Here is an 18,123-nt window from a genome sequence, read left to right on the forward strand (position 1 = left end):
AAAGAGGGTCAAAGTTCTGAATGGAACCCTAGCCCAAGCACACAGCCAAGCTTGTCAAAAAACCTCCAACACTAGGGTTTTCTGACTCAAATCAGATATATAGGCGAAGAACAACAAGTAGAATAGGCTCAATAGCCTCTCTTAGAAACTCATGAGAGAATAAGCAAACAGAGAGAACAACAAGTTTGAAACACAGGGAATACATTTAGGCAAAGCTGTGTTGCTTAAACATGTTCAGGAGAGACAAGCAATACAGGTTTAGGAAAATAGTAGAAGAATCATGCTTAGGGCTTTAAACAGAAAAAATCCAGTGAAGGCAGGCAAGGAGCAAAAGCTCAGTAAAAAATACAGTAGAGGGATATGCGAGAGAGACACATAAAGCATACTTATAGAAACCAGTAGGAGAAAGAACAAAACACAAAAATAGAAGAACATGCGTAATAACAGCAAAACACAAGAACATAGGAGAAGACATGCGAGGAAAGAACATAAGACATAAATGAAAAACTCGTAAGAAACATGGCATATACAGATTCACACAAAGAAAAGAGGAAGAAGAAGAGACATAAGTCATTTTAAGATTTTTGAAAACCCTAAATCGAAACAGACTAGTTTTTAAAAAAGAAAAATTGGGGAAAAGTTTTAAAACTTCGAGTATAACACAGATTTACCACAGATCTAAGAAAATAAAGTAAAAAGGAACCTTGAATAGCTTTAAGGTTTCGGAGAAACCTTAGAAACGAGAAGGCTTTGAAAGGGTCTGGTCTCGAACAGGTCTGAGCCATAGCTATGCTTTTTAAGGCTCGAACACGTCAGAACGGAACCGGAGAGTCCATAGGACCTCAGATCTGTGGAGGATCTGAATGGGCATCATTGAGGTCGAACCTCGAAATCTCGAACAACCATGATTTGGGGGTGATTAGGGTTTAGGAGAGGCTAGAGAGCGTTTCAGAGACGAGGGGTTTCAACGGCGGCGCCTTTGTGCGAATGGGGTAGGGTTAGATGGGCTTGAGTGATTAAAAAAGGAAAGGAAAGATATTGGCCGCTGATCAAAATGATCAACGGCTCAGATTTAAAAGAAGGTCGGGTGGGTTTAGCGATTGGGTCAAGGGTCGGGTAAGAAATTAAATTGGGTCATTTTGATTTGGGGCGGAATTGGGCCGAAATTGAGGCTAAAATTGAAAGGGGAAAGGGATGTTATTGAAATAGAAATAGGCTACGTTTTAAATAGCTATTTTTTCCCTTTTATTTTATAAAAACGGTAGAAATGATTTTGAAATTAAATTGAAGGTACTGAATCAGTTAATAATATATAAATATTAATTTAAAAATACTGGAACCAATTTTATTGTTGTAAAATGCTATTAAATCTTAAAGTAGGCTAAAATTGCAATTACATACAATTTAGTTTTAAAAATACCAAACGAATTTGTAAAAATATGCAAAAATCATGTTAGCTATATTTTGATGTAAATATGAGAATGAAAAATAAGTTTTTCACCAAAATGATAACTTTGGGAATAATTATTGGATTTTATGGTGTAAAACAAATAGGCCATAAATTGATTTAAAAATCATTAAAAATGCCACAACCCTTTGGGGTGCTTATATATGCACATATATGTCATTTTGAAAATATATAGGGAAAAATTGGGTATCAACATGCATAGGCTAGCTCGAGGTCCCGATTCCAACCATTCGGTTTGCATAGCATATTATCTTCAAAGCTCTTATCTCTTTTTCTTAGATCACACTTAGAATCTATTGCCTAAAAAATGGTATTAAAATAGATCACGTATTTTTAGAACCACAAAATCAAATATAATTGTAATTACCATTTTTGAGGTAAACAGTTTGGCGCCCACCGTGGGGCTAAAAATAATAGTGATTGTTTTGGTGCTGCTTTACTGAAAAACTCAGTTATTCTTCACACTTTTTCTTGTCCAAGAATCTTTGATTCCAGGTCAAAATGTCTAACTCAGTGAATGCACATGAAAACTATGGTCCTGAGAACCATAAAGAGAATGGAGTGGTTGTTTCAGGTGCCGGTGCACCACTACAAAACCTGAGGATTGTTAGTTTTTCATTAATCGGCCTCAGTCCAACACTTTAGTTCAACCTCGAGGACTAGCGTAGGCTAGCTTGAGGCCCCGATTCCGGCCATTCGGTTTGCATAACATATTATCTTCAAAGCTCTTATCTCTTTTTCTTAGCTCACACTTAGCATCTATTGCCTAACAACTGGTACTAAAATAGATCACGTATTTTTAGAACCACAAAATCAAATATAATTGTAATTACCATTTTTGAGGTAAACAAAGAATAACATATAAATGAAAGAGATAAGTAAATAAAACCAGTGTGCAAGATAGTCTCGACCTCGAGCTAGGTGGCCTCGAGGTTGATTAAGAACAGTAAAATAAGAACAATAGAGTAAAGGGACTATTCTGATGAAATATGAGCCAAAAAGGAAGAGAGTATATTATTTGCCAATGATTGATAATCCTTACAAATGATTGGGATCCCCTTTATGTAATGGGGGAAACCTAAATAAGGTATATTTCTATTTACAGTAAGGAATCTTATTGGGAGAGTTGTCTAACAGCCTAGTACGGATTAGTACTAACTCGTACAAATTTATTCCAGAATTTATGTCATGATCTTGGGGACGTGGCAGGAATCTTGTTCATTCTGTTACAATATCATAACGGCACCATCTCGGGGTTGGGCATACTCGGCTTCGATACTCGTCGCATACTTCGATCCACAGGCCTTGTACTCTGTCATCAAGCTAGAGCCTGGTCCATCGAACTCGAGCTCGATCCATCCTGAACTCGGGCTTGAGACGATCCCTAGAGCCTGTGAAATTGGGCATACCTGATTTCAACCGTACACAGATAGTCCCCGCGTTTCTTAGAGTAAGATTATAAGAAACAATTTGATCCTCGATGCTCCGATGCCTCGATCATGATGTCAATCTTGTGATGTCAGCGACTGAAGTTGTTTAAAGGTCGCTTCTGCGTAGTTCCCAAGGTCATTAATTGGAGGTGGCTGATGGTCGGTTGTTGGCTTCCCCAAATTGTTAAAGCGACCTCTATAAATAGGCCAACTTCATAATTTTTACTTCTCACACCATTCTTAAAATCTAATTAGTTTCTTCATCTTCTCTGAGTACACCCTTTTCCCAATTTGTTCTTGCTACAACATTAACTCTTTGTCTTCTTTTGAATTTCTCAACAAAAATGGCTAAAACATCTCAACAGGACTTCCGATCTGATCCTGCTGAGAGGATGCCATTCTCCGAGGAGTGGAACATGAAACGTAAGTACAAATTTATCGATGGTGACTTAATATTCTACTTTCCCTACTTATTCTCGATCTCATCCTTCTCTCGATCCAATCCCTTTCTGATGATGCAGTATTTCTTGGTTTTCTGGCGCAATCCCGGACCTCGCAGGTTGGGTCCGGCAACTGGCCTCCACTTCCTCATACGCAGAACGTAGTTAGTGTGACTTGGTCAAGGGTCGATAGGAAGCTAAAAACAATGGTGAGCTATCTTGTTCACATATTTATGTTTCTTAGTGAAATACTCACTTTATCATTATGCAGGCCTTGGAGAAGCCATTGCTATGTGGCCGCCCCTGACCGATGAAGAAGAAATCCCAAATCCCACCAAGGAAAAGAAGAGGAAAAGGGGGTCGCCTGTAAGTTCCCCGAAGCCAAAGAAAAGCAAGGCTCGAAAGCCTACCCGTGGTCCTATTTTCAGAAGTGGCCTAACACCTTCGGGATGATGATGAGGAGGGAGAAGATGACAAATACATGTTGGTAACATAGAAAAGGGGAAGCACTGATGCTTCGAAGGCCGCTGAACCGATGGTGGCTGATGCGGTTCAATTTCGAACCGAAGAAATTTCGGAGGGGAGCTCGAGTAGAATCCTCGAGCCATCAGGTGGTAAAAGTTCATCTCGTCCCGGGGGACATTTGGTGGGCGAGCCTGAAGAGCCTACTTTCGAGGCCCTCCAAAGAGAGGATAATATCCCAAGTGAGTCACTTGGTATAATTAATGTAGATGACTCGCTGCCGGGCCCTGTGTTCTCCGAAGGTCAATTTCGAGATGCCCAGGCCATGAGGACTCCTGACGTGGGAACGACCCATGAAAGGAGTGATATTTTTTAGGATTATCTTCCGAGGGTTGAAGATGGCTCCGATCTCGACGCCTCAGTTATCTTTGATGAGGCCCAGAAGCTTCTCAAATAAGTAAGTTTTTGTCTTCATAATTTCGCTCTAGTTTTATTCTCATTTTTATAAGTCTAACTCATTTTCATTGTGTGAAGGTTGTGTCGCTTCATCAACAAGAATTTTCAAAATCGTAGGCCGAGCTTGCCCGATGCGAAGCCGAACTCAAGAAGCTTAAGGAAGAAAGGGATGGCCTTAAGCACCTCTATGTACAGAAAGAGGAGGAGGTCAGTGATCTCCGAGTCAAGTTGGTGAAGGCTCGTCAAGAACAGACTGATCTTATTGAAAAGGTAATATAGCCTTTGAGGGTCTGTTATGAATTTATTTGATTTATCAACTAACACTTTAAATTTGCAGGCCCAACAGAAGAGCGAGCTGGTGGAGCAGCTTTGAGAAGAGCTCAAGATGAAAGAGGTTGAGACCCTAGGGTGGAAGCAACACATGAACCGTCTTGCCTCAGAGAAAGATACACTTCGGGAACAGATGACTTCAATCAAAGACCAGCTTCAAAATTCAAAAGGAGGAAAGCTTGGCCCGGAGCCGCAAAATCGAGGAGCTCGAAGCTAAATCAGTCGCTGAGCTTGCGAAGGCCAAATCTGAGGTAGAGGCATTTGTGTCCTCGTATTGAGCTAATGCAGAAGCTGCTAACACAAGAGCACATGAGATCTCCATCGCGACTGAAGTTAAGTTATCATTTGCTCTCGACCATGCCAGGCGACAATCCAGGAGAGAAACTCTCGAGGAGGTGCACACTCATGGCTTTGACCTCTTAGTTTATATTGAAAAAGCAAAAACTTTGGAGGAAGAGGCTGTCGCTTTGCTCTTTGATGATGAGGATTCTACTAGTGGCTCCGAGAGCGGATGAGAAGAGGATGAAGTCCCCGAGGAGGAGGTTCTCAAATATGCGGCTCCCGAGGATGTGGATTCCAAAGATATGGTTCCCGAGGATGTGGCCCCGAAGTAGATTACGTTCCTTTGTTTTGTTTTTGTGTAAGACCCTTTGTGGGAATTGTAAATACTCTATGTGAATATAAGGAATTCCCTTTCTTTTCACTTTATCTCTGATTCTTGAATTTTGCTTCGTCTTCATTTGTGAAAATTTTTGATGTTATAATTCTAATGATCAAGTGAGCACTGGCTCGGGCTCATCATATAACAAACCCTTAGGTTTTTTAGTGATCAATGGTCAATCTTCGAACTTATAATAGAATACCTTTTAAAGTTTTATTTAATCCTCGAGATATGTTTAAGTCGATTAGATGCGAGCTTGGGATGATGTGACTCTTTTAGTCCGAGTAGAGTGAGAGTAAGGTCTCGAACTCCGCATGCTTCAGCCCTTAGGCTCTTTTATATTGGCCCTTAGGCTCTTTTAGGTCGGCCCTTAAGCTCTTTAGGTTGGGCCAATTCGACCTCTAAGATAGCTATAATTTTTCCCTATTTTCGGCTAAAAGAATTAGTGAGAATTTCTTTATGCCTTAGCTTGTGTTTTTGTACCTATTGGGTTTTTCGGAGTTTCAATTGATTGGAACCTCATTTGTAATCCATTTGTGTTATGATAATTTAATACCTCTTGAGGTTTTTTCGAAGGTTGATATTATCGAAGCCTTTAAGTTATTTGAGGGGATGATTTTGTCGAAGTCCTATCTTATTTGCCTTTGCCGAGGGTAGCCTAGTTTAACCGGTTTTCAAAGTATTTAAAGGACTTTAACTTATGGCAGAAGTCAGACATCTCCGAGCCTCATTATTTTGGCCGTAGCCGTTTTTATATGATCGTAGTCTTTAATGTGGGCATAGCCTTTAATATGGTCATAGCCTTTGGGTATGTCTCTTGGACTTGTTTTCCGATAACCCTTTGAACTTGTTCACAAGGTTATTCCCCGAGTATGATGCCCTTGTCCTTTATGTCGAGGGAATGCCTCTTTGAGGTCTTATGAATTCGAGTTTAGATGACTCGAATGCGTTGACTGTCGATGACAGTCCCCGAGTATTCGAGGTGTATTCGCATTTTGTCCCTTGATCCATTTCTTGCAAAATCACAAGTATGATGTTCGTATAGTAGCAAATTTCTTTGAGACAAAAAGTGTTTTGATATAGAAAGAATGCTTCTTTGAATAATTAATACATACATACATGTTTTTCCGTTGGGGCTCGACTATTCTATATGGACACAATTCGTCTGACTATTTGGCCCATTACAAAGTTTTCCTATCAGGGCCCTCTTTGGGGTGAAGTATTTTCCTCGAAAATATAATCTCCGAGGGTGATGCCCCCCAGTATTCGAGGTTGATTGAAAAAATCCTTGGATACTATTGACTTCTCCCTAGGTAGCACATAGTTGGTGCCTCGTTAAAAACGTCGCCGGTAAAATCCATTTGGGACAAAATCCGAACTAAGGAAAAAAGAGTGCAACGCGTGCTTTAAAACCTAAGGTCTTCATGTAAAAAGGTGTCTTCGATGTCTACGATCGAACAACTGCAATGATTTAGTTTTATATTCAAATAGACAAAAGGAGAAAATCATACCTTAGCTGTAGTATCGTTTGAGTAATCATACATTCCAATTGTTCGACAGTTGTTTGCCTCCCATCGTGCCAAGTTTGTAAGATCCTTTACCGACAACTCCGATGACTCAGTACGGTCCTTCCCAATTCGGGCCCAATTTCCCTTCATTCGAATCTCGAGTATTGAGGGTGACCTTCTGTAGAACTAAGTCCCCGATTCCGAAGTGTCGAAGGTTAGTCCTTCTTTTATAATATCTCTCGATTCTTTGTTTCTGCACCGCTATCCGAACAAGTGCTGCTTCTCATTTTTCATCTAATAGCTCAAGGTTGATATTTATAGCCTCTTAATTTGAATCCTCCGTTGCATGTCGAAACCTGGCGCTGGGTTCTCCGACCTCGACCATTGACTTGGTTGCGTGATTCTTCGGGAACATGGAAATTTGTATCTTGAATGGTCCTGGCCACGTTTAATGGTAGGATTATCTCCCTCTTCATTGTTTCGCTTTCCATTTTGAAGCCATTTAGGAGTCGGGATGCAGGTACAATTTGATCTTGTAGGCCGAGCTGCTCTATGACCCTCGATCTAATTATGTTTGATGAGCTACTTGGATCCAATAGAATATGTTTAACTTGAATTTTATTTAACAAAATAGAAATTACCAGGGCATCATTGTGCGGCTGAGATATGCCTTCCGTTTCCTCATCATTGAATGATAAGATGCCCTTGGGTATGTAGCTCTAAGTCTGCTTTTCTCTGGTGATCGACACCTTGGTGCGTTTGAATATAGGCCCTTGAGGAACATCGACACCGCCAATGATCATATGAATCACATGTTGCGGTTCTTCCTGCTCATTTTTTCTGTTTGCATCTCTTTCCTTGAAGTGGTTCTTAGCTCGATCACTGAGGAACTCTCGAAGGTGACCATCATCGAACAATCAAGCTACTTCCTCCCTCAGCTACCTACAGTCTTCGGTCCTATGTCCATGTGTGACATTATATTTACACATCAAGTTTGGGTTCTTTTGAGAAGGATCGGTTTGCATCGGCCTGCGCCACCTGGTATCTTTGATTCTCCTAATAGCTGACACGATCCCCAATGCATCTACGCTGAAGTTATACTCCGACAACTGAGGTGCTTCAGCGGGGTCAGTATGTTTATCAAAACCATTCTTCCTCATAAATCCCTGAGAACTTTGACCTCGATCATTTCTCCGGTCGTTCCGAGGAGCGTTGTGCACCGAACCGTTATTTCTCTGATCGACATATAGCTGAGACCATTCCTTGTTTGATCTTGATTCTCTGTTTGTATCCCTCGGGGGATTAGCTGCCAATCTATTAGGATGAAATGAACCCGAGGGAGTTGCTAACTGGTCGTCCTCGACCCTGATCTTTGATTGGTAACGATTATATACGTCTAACCACATCACAGCTGGATACTCAATAAGATTCTAATTTAATTGTCGTAACGTAATCGAACTCCACGCGTACAAACCCTATATAAAATCTTGTACTGCCCAATCATCCGAGACCGGTGGTAATTCCAATCACTCTATCTAAAACTGGGATACGAACTCCCTTAGCATCTCATCGTTCCTCTGTCTTATCTTAAAAATGTCTAATTTACTTGTTTCGACCCTTATGGCTCCGGCGTGTGCTTTCACGAAGGCATCTGCTAACATAGCAAATGAATCAATAGAGTTCGAGGACAAGGTGTGATACCAAATCATGGCTCCCTTAGACAAAGTTTCCCCAAATGTTTTCAACAATACTAATTCGATCTCATTATCATTCAAGTTGTTTCCTTTAATCCCGCAAGTATATGAGGTAATATGTTCGTTAGGATCGATTGTTCCGCTGTATTTAGGTATATCTGGCATGCGAAACGTTTTAGGAATGGGATTTGGAGCCACACTCGGAGGGAACGACTTTTTATGAACTTTTTGGCATCCAAACCTTTCAAGACCGGGGGTGCCCCCGATATTTGATCAACACAAAAGTTATAAGTATCCACTTTTTTGTCGTTATCCTCAATCTTCTTTTCCCCAGACTTGATTCTTTTGGTGAGTTCCTCGAGCATTCTCATAATTGTGAGATCAGTCCCCGAGCCATTACCACTTGATCTTTCCGGTATCGACTTAATAAAGTGTTTTCCAGTTCGACTATACTTGGAGTTTTGATTGACTTTAAAGTTGAGCGATGGCAATCTGCTGAGCTTGTAGCATCTCGATTATTACTTGGATGTTGACTCCCCCATTTCCTATACCCTATGTTCCTTGGCCCTCAGATCGGGCTTCCCTACGTATACTTCCTCTGGGGTCTGCGCCTAGATCCGCATTCAAAGCAATGTGTGAACTAACATCAACTGGTTCCACATTTGGCACTTCCCCAGGGTTTATCGGTGGTAAACTGACTCCTACATTGTTGTTTTCCCCATGAAATCTAAGACCATCATTGTCATGTACAGGTGCATTTTGCGAGTTTGACATATTTTAACTTGAACAAAAATTCTTGGCAAGAACAAGTGTGAAAATAACGTGAGTTATCAGAATCAGTACTGAAATAATCACTATTATCTTTAGCCCCACGGTGGGCGCCAAACTGTTTACCTAGAAAATACGAGTAACAGTTAAACTTGATTTGTGGTTTTAAAGATATGTGATTTAGTTCAATACTAATTAATAACCAAAACGTACATGTATGAATAAAAGAAATAAGTAAATTAAACCAGTGTGCAAGACAGTCTCGACCTCAAGCAGGTGTCCTCGAGTTTGATTAAGAACAGTAAAATAAGAACAATCAAGTAAAGGGACGATTTTGATGAAATATAAGCCAAAAGATAAGAGAGTATATTCTTTGCCAATGATTGATGATCCTTACAAATGATTGGGGTCCCCTTTATAAATAAGTTATATTTCTATTTACAGTAAGAAATCTTATTGGGACAAATGTATAATCGCTTAGTAAGGATTAATACTAACTCATACCAATTTATTACAGAATTTACGCCATGATCTTGGGGACATGGCAGGAATCTTGCTCATTCTGTTACAATCTCATAATGGCACCATCTCAGGGTTGGGCATACTCGGCTTCGATACTCATCGCATACTTCGATCCTCGGGTCTGGTACTCTGTCATCGAGCTAGATCCTGGTCCATCAAACTCAAGCTCGATCCATCCTGAACCAAGGCTTGAGATGATCCCTCAAGCCCGTAAAATCAAGCATACCTGATTTCGACCGTAGAAAAGATCATCAGGCCTAGTTTAATCAGGCTCATGATTCACCTTGACACAACCGAACCCACACTTCACTTAATCTGTGTATATTTTTATTTGTGTATTTATAAAAAAGTTGGAAACAAGCTTCTATTGGACGTAGATATTATATGTAACCTTTTGTTTTCTCTCCCTATCAATAAAATCTCTCTCACTTCTTTTTATGTCGGCTAGGGTTTTCCTAACTTATTTTCGCCAATATTATAATTTTATCGTATTAACATGGTATTAGAGTCATGAAATAGATAGCTTGAGTAGATTTGTGATGCCATTAGTTCAGTTTAAGATTTCTTTGTTTCAATGGTGCTTTCTAGCGAGATAGATGGTAGCTACTAGCGAGATTTTTCATTCAAAACCTAGTTTAGCTCCTATGTTTTCGAGTTTTGAAGGACAACAAACTCTATTTGTGTGTCTATATTTCTTTTCTCGATGAGATTCTGGAGTATCGTTCATTTTCTCTATTGTAGTTTTGTATGTTTTAGGTATATTTGGTGATTTTTGTTTGACCAAAAAAGTATGAGACATTTTTTGTTAAACTAATTAAATAAGAAGATAGAGGGTAAATCCTAGTTAAGAATAATTAATTCTAGATTTGAAATGAATAACATGAATAGAAAAACATAGTTGAGTACAAATATTGGCAGTGATTATGGCCAGAATTAATAACATGAAGAAAGATGCATTAAGTAACATTAAATGGCAATAAAATGTAAATAAAGGAAAAGAGTCACCCAATCTTGAGTGAGGGGGATCCTCCTTCATTTGATAAAGATGAATGATAGACAAATACAAGAACCTTAGTACCCTTTTTGGGTCTGATGGAGGTATGGGATCATAGATCCTCTAATCTTTAGAGAGATATCCATTTCTATTTTCTAGAAAGAGAGAGTCCCTCTTTTTGGGAAGTCCTCCTTTCCTATTTATAAGAGGTATCCCTAGAAAAACCTAAAAATGTACAATTAGAGGAAATATCCAGTAGAATATTCCCTTTGAGGATTCCAAAGCAAACTAGTTATTATATCTATCATCACTGCCCGACCTCGGCCTTATTGATCTTTGCCCGAACTCGGCCTTATTGATATCTCACCGATCTCGGCCTTATTGATCTCTACCCGACCTCAGCCTTATTGATCTCTGCCCGACCTCAGCCTTATTGATATCTGCCTGACTTCGGCCAATTGTCTCCACATGTCGAATTTCTCTGATCTGATTTTTACCCATACAGTTAGTCCCTCCGCTTATCGAGGTCATCTTTTGGTCGAGCTCGGTTAGCGGACTTCATTAATCGTAGTTTGAGAAATTCGGATGGGGAGGTTGACTAGTGTAGATCGCGGCTGAGTGTGCCACTCTTCGGGTCAAAAAGTGGTATCCCCGCGGGAACTTGAGCAGAGTGTGATCAAGGTCAATGAATCGAGCGATGAGTTAATCTAGAAGACGGTAGAGTTGGAGAAGGTCAACGAGGTCGAGATGGCAGTTTTGGCAAGGACGGCGGCATCAGAGTAGGTCATTTGCATCCTCAGATCTAGACGGGTGATTCGACCCTTATAAGATGCCTTTTCTGATACTTTTGATTTGGAATGCTAGTTTTTGTTGCTCATTCCTGATTCTATTTTTCTTTTTCTTGAACATTTTCCTTAATTGATGGTTTCAAAAGAATCATTGGTAGGCGTTAATCCTAGCGTGATCGAGTGTCTTTGATTGGTTCGAGCGAAGTCAGATGTTGCCCTATTTAACTCGAACGAGGTCTAGTTGTGAATCAAGTTCGAGCTAGGTCAAATGAGAGTTAAATTCGAGTGAAGTAGAATGTTAATTAGGGAAAGGAGATTGAATGTTAATTTGGGCGAGGAGGCCGAATGTCAATTCGGGTTAGGACGAGTGTTAATTTGAGCGAGGTCGAATTCTTCTTTTTGGCGATGGTCTTTGGCCATAGGGGTTTTCTTTCGAGCTAAGGCCGAAATGTTAACACATTGTAATTCAAGTGAGGTCGAATTCTTCTTTTTGACGATGGCCCTTGGCCGTAGGGGTGTTATTTCGAGATAAGGCCGAAATGTTAAACCGTTGTAATTCGAGCGAGGTCGAATTCTTCTTTTTGGAGATGCCCTTGGCCGTATGTGTGTTATTTTGAGCTAAGGCCGAAATGTTAACCCGTTGTAATTCGAGCGAGGTCGAATTCTTCTTTTTGCCGATGGCCCTTGGCCGTAGGGGTGTTATTTTGAGCTAAGGCCAAAAAGTTAACCCGTTGTAATTCGAGCGAGGTCAAATTCTTCTTTTTGGTGATGGTCCTTGGCCGTAGGGGTGTTATTTTGAGCTAAGACCGAAATGTTAACCCATTGTAATTTGAGCGAGGTCGAATTCTTCTTTTTGATGATGGCCCTTGGCCGTAGGGGTGTTATTTCGAGCTAAGGTCGAAATGTTAACCCGTTGTAATCCGAGCGAGGTCGAATTCTTCTTTTGGGTGATGGCCCTTGACTGTAGGGGTGTTATTTTGAGCTAAGGAAGAAATGTTAACCCATTATAACTCGAGTGAGATCGAATTCTTCTTTTTGGCGATGTCTCTTGGCTGTAGGGGTGTTACTTCGAGCTAAGGCCGAAATGTTAACCCGTTGTAATTTGAACGAAGTCGAATACTTTCTTTTTGGCGATGACCCTTGGCCGTAGGGGTGTTATTTCGAGCTAAGGCCAAAATGTTAACCCGTTGTAATTTTAGCGAGGTTGAATTCTTCTTTTTGTTGATGGCCCTTGGCCGTAGGGGATATGTAACGAAGGATAAGACAGACAATAGAAACATTGGTAAAACTTGACATGCCCTCACTTTCCAGCTTAGCTCAAGTGATCTTGTCGTCATGATAGCATAAGCCACTGCAATAACCTAAGTTGAAATAACCTCAATACAACACACATAAGTAAATATGTAATATAACAAATGGTGAAGGGACAATAAACTCGAGTAGGCTGTTAACATCAACACATTGACCACAACATGTAAAAATATGTGTCTTCATATGTGATATGTGAAATTTCAATATACTTTTCATACTTAAGTGTTGCTATAGACTTAGGTACAGTTAATGGCACAAGTTGGGTTCTTCACCTCACTTAGGTGCCGCTTAAATGCGTGCACTGAAGCCGTGCAACAAGGCACTACAATCTGCACCTTGTAGCTAATAACCACTGTTTTGAAGAGGGCATAACCAAATGTACAAAATAATATTAATTGTTAAATTATTAGTCAGTTACGGGAGAATATTGGGTGTTTCCTGGGGGAGTCCCAGTTTTGCTTAGCATCTGCGTTTCTTGGGTGAGTCCCAGTTTGCTAAATTTTGCTTGCATTGGAGAGTACGACGCATTTCCTGGGCGATTGCTCCTGCTTCTATTCCACTTAGAGAAATAGTCAGCTAAAACAAAGTGAAAGCATTCGTTACCTTGATTTGATCAGTCGACGAGTGGAGAGGGGTGACCACATTCCCTTCTTAGGTTATGCTTTTAGTGGCTGCTACCAATTTGGTGTGGATGTCCGCTTTAGCAAAGTTATATGTCTGCTAATAAACCAATCTCACATTCAAATCCCATAGCATGTGTGCGTTAGTAGACTACACATGTGTCACCCGGTGTATGAGGGTTAATTCAATGAGTAGGTGGCCAAAAGTAATATTTCTTTCTGGAAGAACTAGGATGACATAAAGTATTCAATCCTCAGTACATGAAAACTGATATTAGATTTTCTTGCAATTACAGTATCAAAGAGACTATAAAGCTCATAATAAAGTGAGTATGAAACAAACTGCAAATTACAAAGTGATCCACATGTATTATCGACTATGCCTTGCAAATAATAGTGCGCTTGAAGAAAAGCCTTATGTTAAGGATCTGACATCTACGTGCTATGGACTAGCATCACAGTGGAGAAATTAGTCGACTTTTGTTTCGATACTTAGTCAAGTCGTAACAAAGTTAAACACTTATAGGTTAAATTTTTTTGACAAAGTTAAACACATCAATAGAAACACAATGTAATTACTAAACAGTAGAGGGGCCAAAGTAAATAGTCTCATCTTACGTTTCACTATGCAACGCAAACAAAACAAATTTTCTTCACCTGAGCATTTTAGAACCATTCTAGGTCTTATTCTTCCTCAAACAAGAGAAGGAAAATAGTCTCATCTTATTCTTGTCGTAGAAATATTCTGCTATGACATTGTTGATACAGAGCTCAACTCCCATGAAAAATCCATATAGAGGGAAAAAGACCCATGTCCTATAATTTGTAACTGCATACCGAAGAACCTTTGAAAATTGATCTTTGGCAACGTCACCCCTTTTCTGTAGAGTACTAAGGTTTCCATCTAGGAAATCTTGACCAAGAGTTAAGACCATAAGTCCTTTAATAATATGTAACCAACCCGGTATAAAAAAGGCGATACGCCACGCTGTAAATGGAGTAGCCCCAGTTATTTTAATTATATGAAAAGAAAAAGGCATAAGGAGTTGAGTAACACCATTAACAAGACCAATCTGGCTATTAAACATAACATTAGTCCAGCATTGACATGACGTAAATGTGGCTAATGAAAATCCCACTAAAAATCCCATAGCTAAATATCCTTCTACATTTGATACAAAAGCCACAGAGAAAACAATAGGGGCTGTTAAAAGGTTGAGAAATGCACAACCATATCTTGGACCTATTAAGTCACATAGTACATAAGGGAGGAAAATTGAAAAATATGAATGATTAGGTTGAATATATCACTCATCCGGGTTGGATATCTTATCCATATATTTTTTTTTATTAGGAGAAGTAACCTTCATCAATTTTAAAAAAGAAAAAACTAAAATTCTAACTAGAAAATCTCCATAGATGACGCCAAATTATTTGACCAAAAAAGTATGAGACCTTTTTTGTTAAACTAATTAAATAAGAAGATAGAGGGTAAATCCTAGTTAAGAATAATTAATTCTAGATCTGAGAGGAATAACATAAATAGAAAAACATAGCTGAGTACAAATGTTGGCAGTGATTATTGCCAGAATTAATAACATGAAGAAAGATGCATTAAGTAACATTAAATGGCAATAAAATGTAAATAAAGGAAAAGATTCACCCAATCTTGAGTGAGGCGGATCCTCCTTCATTTGATAAAGATGAATGATAGACAAATACAAAAACCTTAAGACACTTTTTGGGTCTGATAGAGGTATGGGATCACAGATCCTCTAATCTTTAGAGAGATGTGCTTTTCTATTTTCTAGAGAGAGAGTCCCCCTTTTTTGGAAATTCCTCCCTTCCTATTTATAAGGAGTATCCCTAGAAAACCCTTAAAAGTATAATTAGAGGGAATATCCAGTAGAATATTCCCTTTGAGGATTCCAAAGCAAACTAACTGTTAAATCTATCAGCACTGCCCGACGTCGGCCTTATTGATCTCTGCCCGACCTCGGCCTTATTGATCTCTGCCCAACCTCGGCCTTATTGATCTCTGCTCGACCTTGGCTTTATTGATCTCTGCCCGACCTCGACCTTATTGATCGCTGCCCGACCTCGGCCAATTGTCTCCGCATGTCAAATTTTTCTGATCTAATTTTGACTCTTACAATTTTGTTGTAAGTTTGTCTTAAGCTCCTCAATATTTCGTAAGATTTCTGCCTTTAAAGCGCTTAACGAGTTATTTGTTTATCGTTTTGCATACTAAGAATAACTAGGGGAGAAAATAATGTCATGCTAACTTTGTATTATACATATATGAAGGTTTAGAGGTAATTCGGGTTGGAAACATAACAAGATAACCCAAGAAATCACGTTGGGAATCAAAAGAATAAAAGATGAACCAAGGGATGAGACAGCATATATGGAAGCTTGCGTCCCCCCCCCCAGGAATGTCCGAGCCCCCAGGCCTCGATGGAAGGCAATAGACCGAAGTTGCCGCAACAAGGACCACATTCAAAATTTTAAAAGGATAGATGCACACGATAGGGCTCGAGATACGTCCGCCCTAGGCGTCCAACACCTAAAGCCTTTTAAAGGCAAGGTCGGCCCTCATTTCTCTCATTCTAATTTTTGCTTAAAGGAGAAAAACTCTTAAGATCCTTTGGCTCCAAGGTTCCATCCACCAACTAACGTAAGATCTACCCATGGTTTGTGTTAATGTCAATACTTCACCACTGGTACTATTTTTTGTGAAAAAAATGAATATTCATAGAAGTTAACGGTCGTTGGCCATAAATGCAAATACCTAAATGTTTCATTAATGGGGTTAGTTGGGTAGGTAGAAAAGATGATGAATAGTGATGATAAATTTTTAATGGTGAATATTTATGATCTAAATGAACTTCTTAATATTGTTGTTGGGATTATTTGAGGTAATTTAGTTGAGCAAGCCCTAAATTGCAGGTTGAAGATTTTTGTGACGTAAAGTCATAGTCACTAGTTAACTTCATCGTTATGAATTCAAATAAGTACTTATGAGTCAAACCAAGTTCAATATTATAGATTGATGTCATGGAGCATGTTGGGAATTGTCGAGCCAACTAGAAAACGATATTGAGGTACATTGAGTTGAACCACTTCCATAGAATTGTTTCTCCTAAAACTCCATCTCTTTTAAATGTGTCTACATTGACTAAGCGACTTTTAAATTTTTAGTATATAATTGCTGATATGTGACGACACGATAAGTCATTCTGAATACTAGCCCTTATTTTCGTACTTCGAGACCTCTATTAGCTTTATTTGATTTTTTTTTTAATTTACGTGCGTAGTCCGGATATTTTTCCGAAAACTTTTTACGTAAAAATTTGAAGAAAAAATATAATTTTTGGCATTAAAAATAACTTGAGTTGACTACGTCTAACATTTTGTATAAATGATCCCAGATTGGTATTTTGACGATTTCGGTAGGTCCGTATTGTGATTTTGGACTTTGGCGTATGCCGGAATTGAATTCGGAGGTCCCTAGATTAATTTGATTTGTTTTGCCGAAAGTTAGCAATTTAAAAGTTTGGAAACTTCCTAGGTTTGACCGTAGATTGACTTTATGGCTATTCGGTTCGGATTATTATTTTGGACTTAGTATAGGTCTATTTTTCTATTCGAAACTTCTATGTAAAATTTGGTGCAATTCGGAGTTGGTTGGTAGGATTCAGACGTTTGGTTGCAATTCTAGAGGTTCTTGAGTTTTCCTTTAAAATTTCAATCACTTTGATGTTTGGATTGTAATTTTAGATGTTATTTTGGTGTTTTGATCGCACGAGCAAGTTCATATGATGTTATTACACTTGTGTGCATATTTGGTTTGGAGGCGAGGGGCTCTGTTAAGTTTCTGATGCATTTCAGATGAGTTTGAATAGTTTGAGAACTGTTGGTCCAGAGCCTGTATCTGGTGCTTGCTGCAAATCTCGCAATTGCGAGGTCTGGCTTGCAATTAAGAACAATAGTTTGCATTTGTGAGCATGGGATGGAGCTAGGACTTCGCATTTGTGATAGATGTTGTGTCCTCATTTGCGGCTCGGGCATCATAATTGCGATGTTATGTTAAGTTAGGGTAGCTTCGCATTTGCAAAGAAGTTGGCCACATTTGCGAAGAAGGGGGGCCAGTTCGCATTTGCCAACAATTTGTTGCATTCGCGACTTTTGGGCTTTTGATGCGGAGTTCGCATTTGCGACCTTTATTTCGCAACTGGGTAAAGTGGGAAAATCGGGACGTAGCTCATTTTATACCATTTCTCAACCCTAAAAACTCTAGAGGTGATTTTTCAAGAGATTCTTCTTCCAGATTCATTGGTAAAAAACTTTAATCCATTTTATTTCAATTACCCAATACTTTTCATGTGTTTTCAACATCAAATCTAGGATTTCCATGGTAGAAATTAGAAATTTTATAAGAAATTGAGAATTTTGTAAAATTAAAATTTAGACCTCAAATTGAGGTCGGCTTTTGAAATGAATCACATAACCGAGCTCGATGGTGAATGGGTAATCGAGTATTGGTCTGAATCTCGAGTTTTGACCAAGCGGGCCCGGGATTGACTTTTGTAGACTTTTTCCAAATCTATTAAGAATGAACCTTTTTCATTTGTGAGTAGTTTCTAAAACTTATTTTGAATTGTTTGATCG

General features: G+C 39.2%; 1 protein-coding gene across 1 annotated transcript; it reads right to left on the reverse strand.

Annotated features, from left to right (window-relative positions):
• Nucleotides 1-13,253: 13,253 nt before the first annotated feature.
• On the reverse strand, nucleotides 13,254-14,708 carry LOC142180795 (high-affinity nitrate transporter 2.1-like; the record flags this gene model as incomplete). The annotated part of the gene is made up of 1 exon (XM_075252869.1): nucleotides 13,254-14,708. A coding segment is annotated over one exon (579 nt), but the record flags the coding sequence as incomplete, so codon positions are not given.
• Between the last annotated feature and the right edge of the window lie 3,415 nt (nucleotides 14,709-18,123).

This window comes from Nicotiana tabacum, chromosome 5 (assembly GCF_000715075.1).
Source record: "Nicotiana tabacum cultivar K326 chromosome 5, ASM71507v2, whole genome shotgun sequence".
NCBI classification, from domain to species: domain Eukaryota; kingdom Viridiplantae; phylum Streptophyta; class Magnoliopsida; order Solanales; family Solanaceae; genus Nicotiana; species Nicotiana tabacum.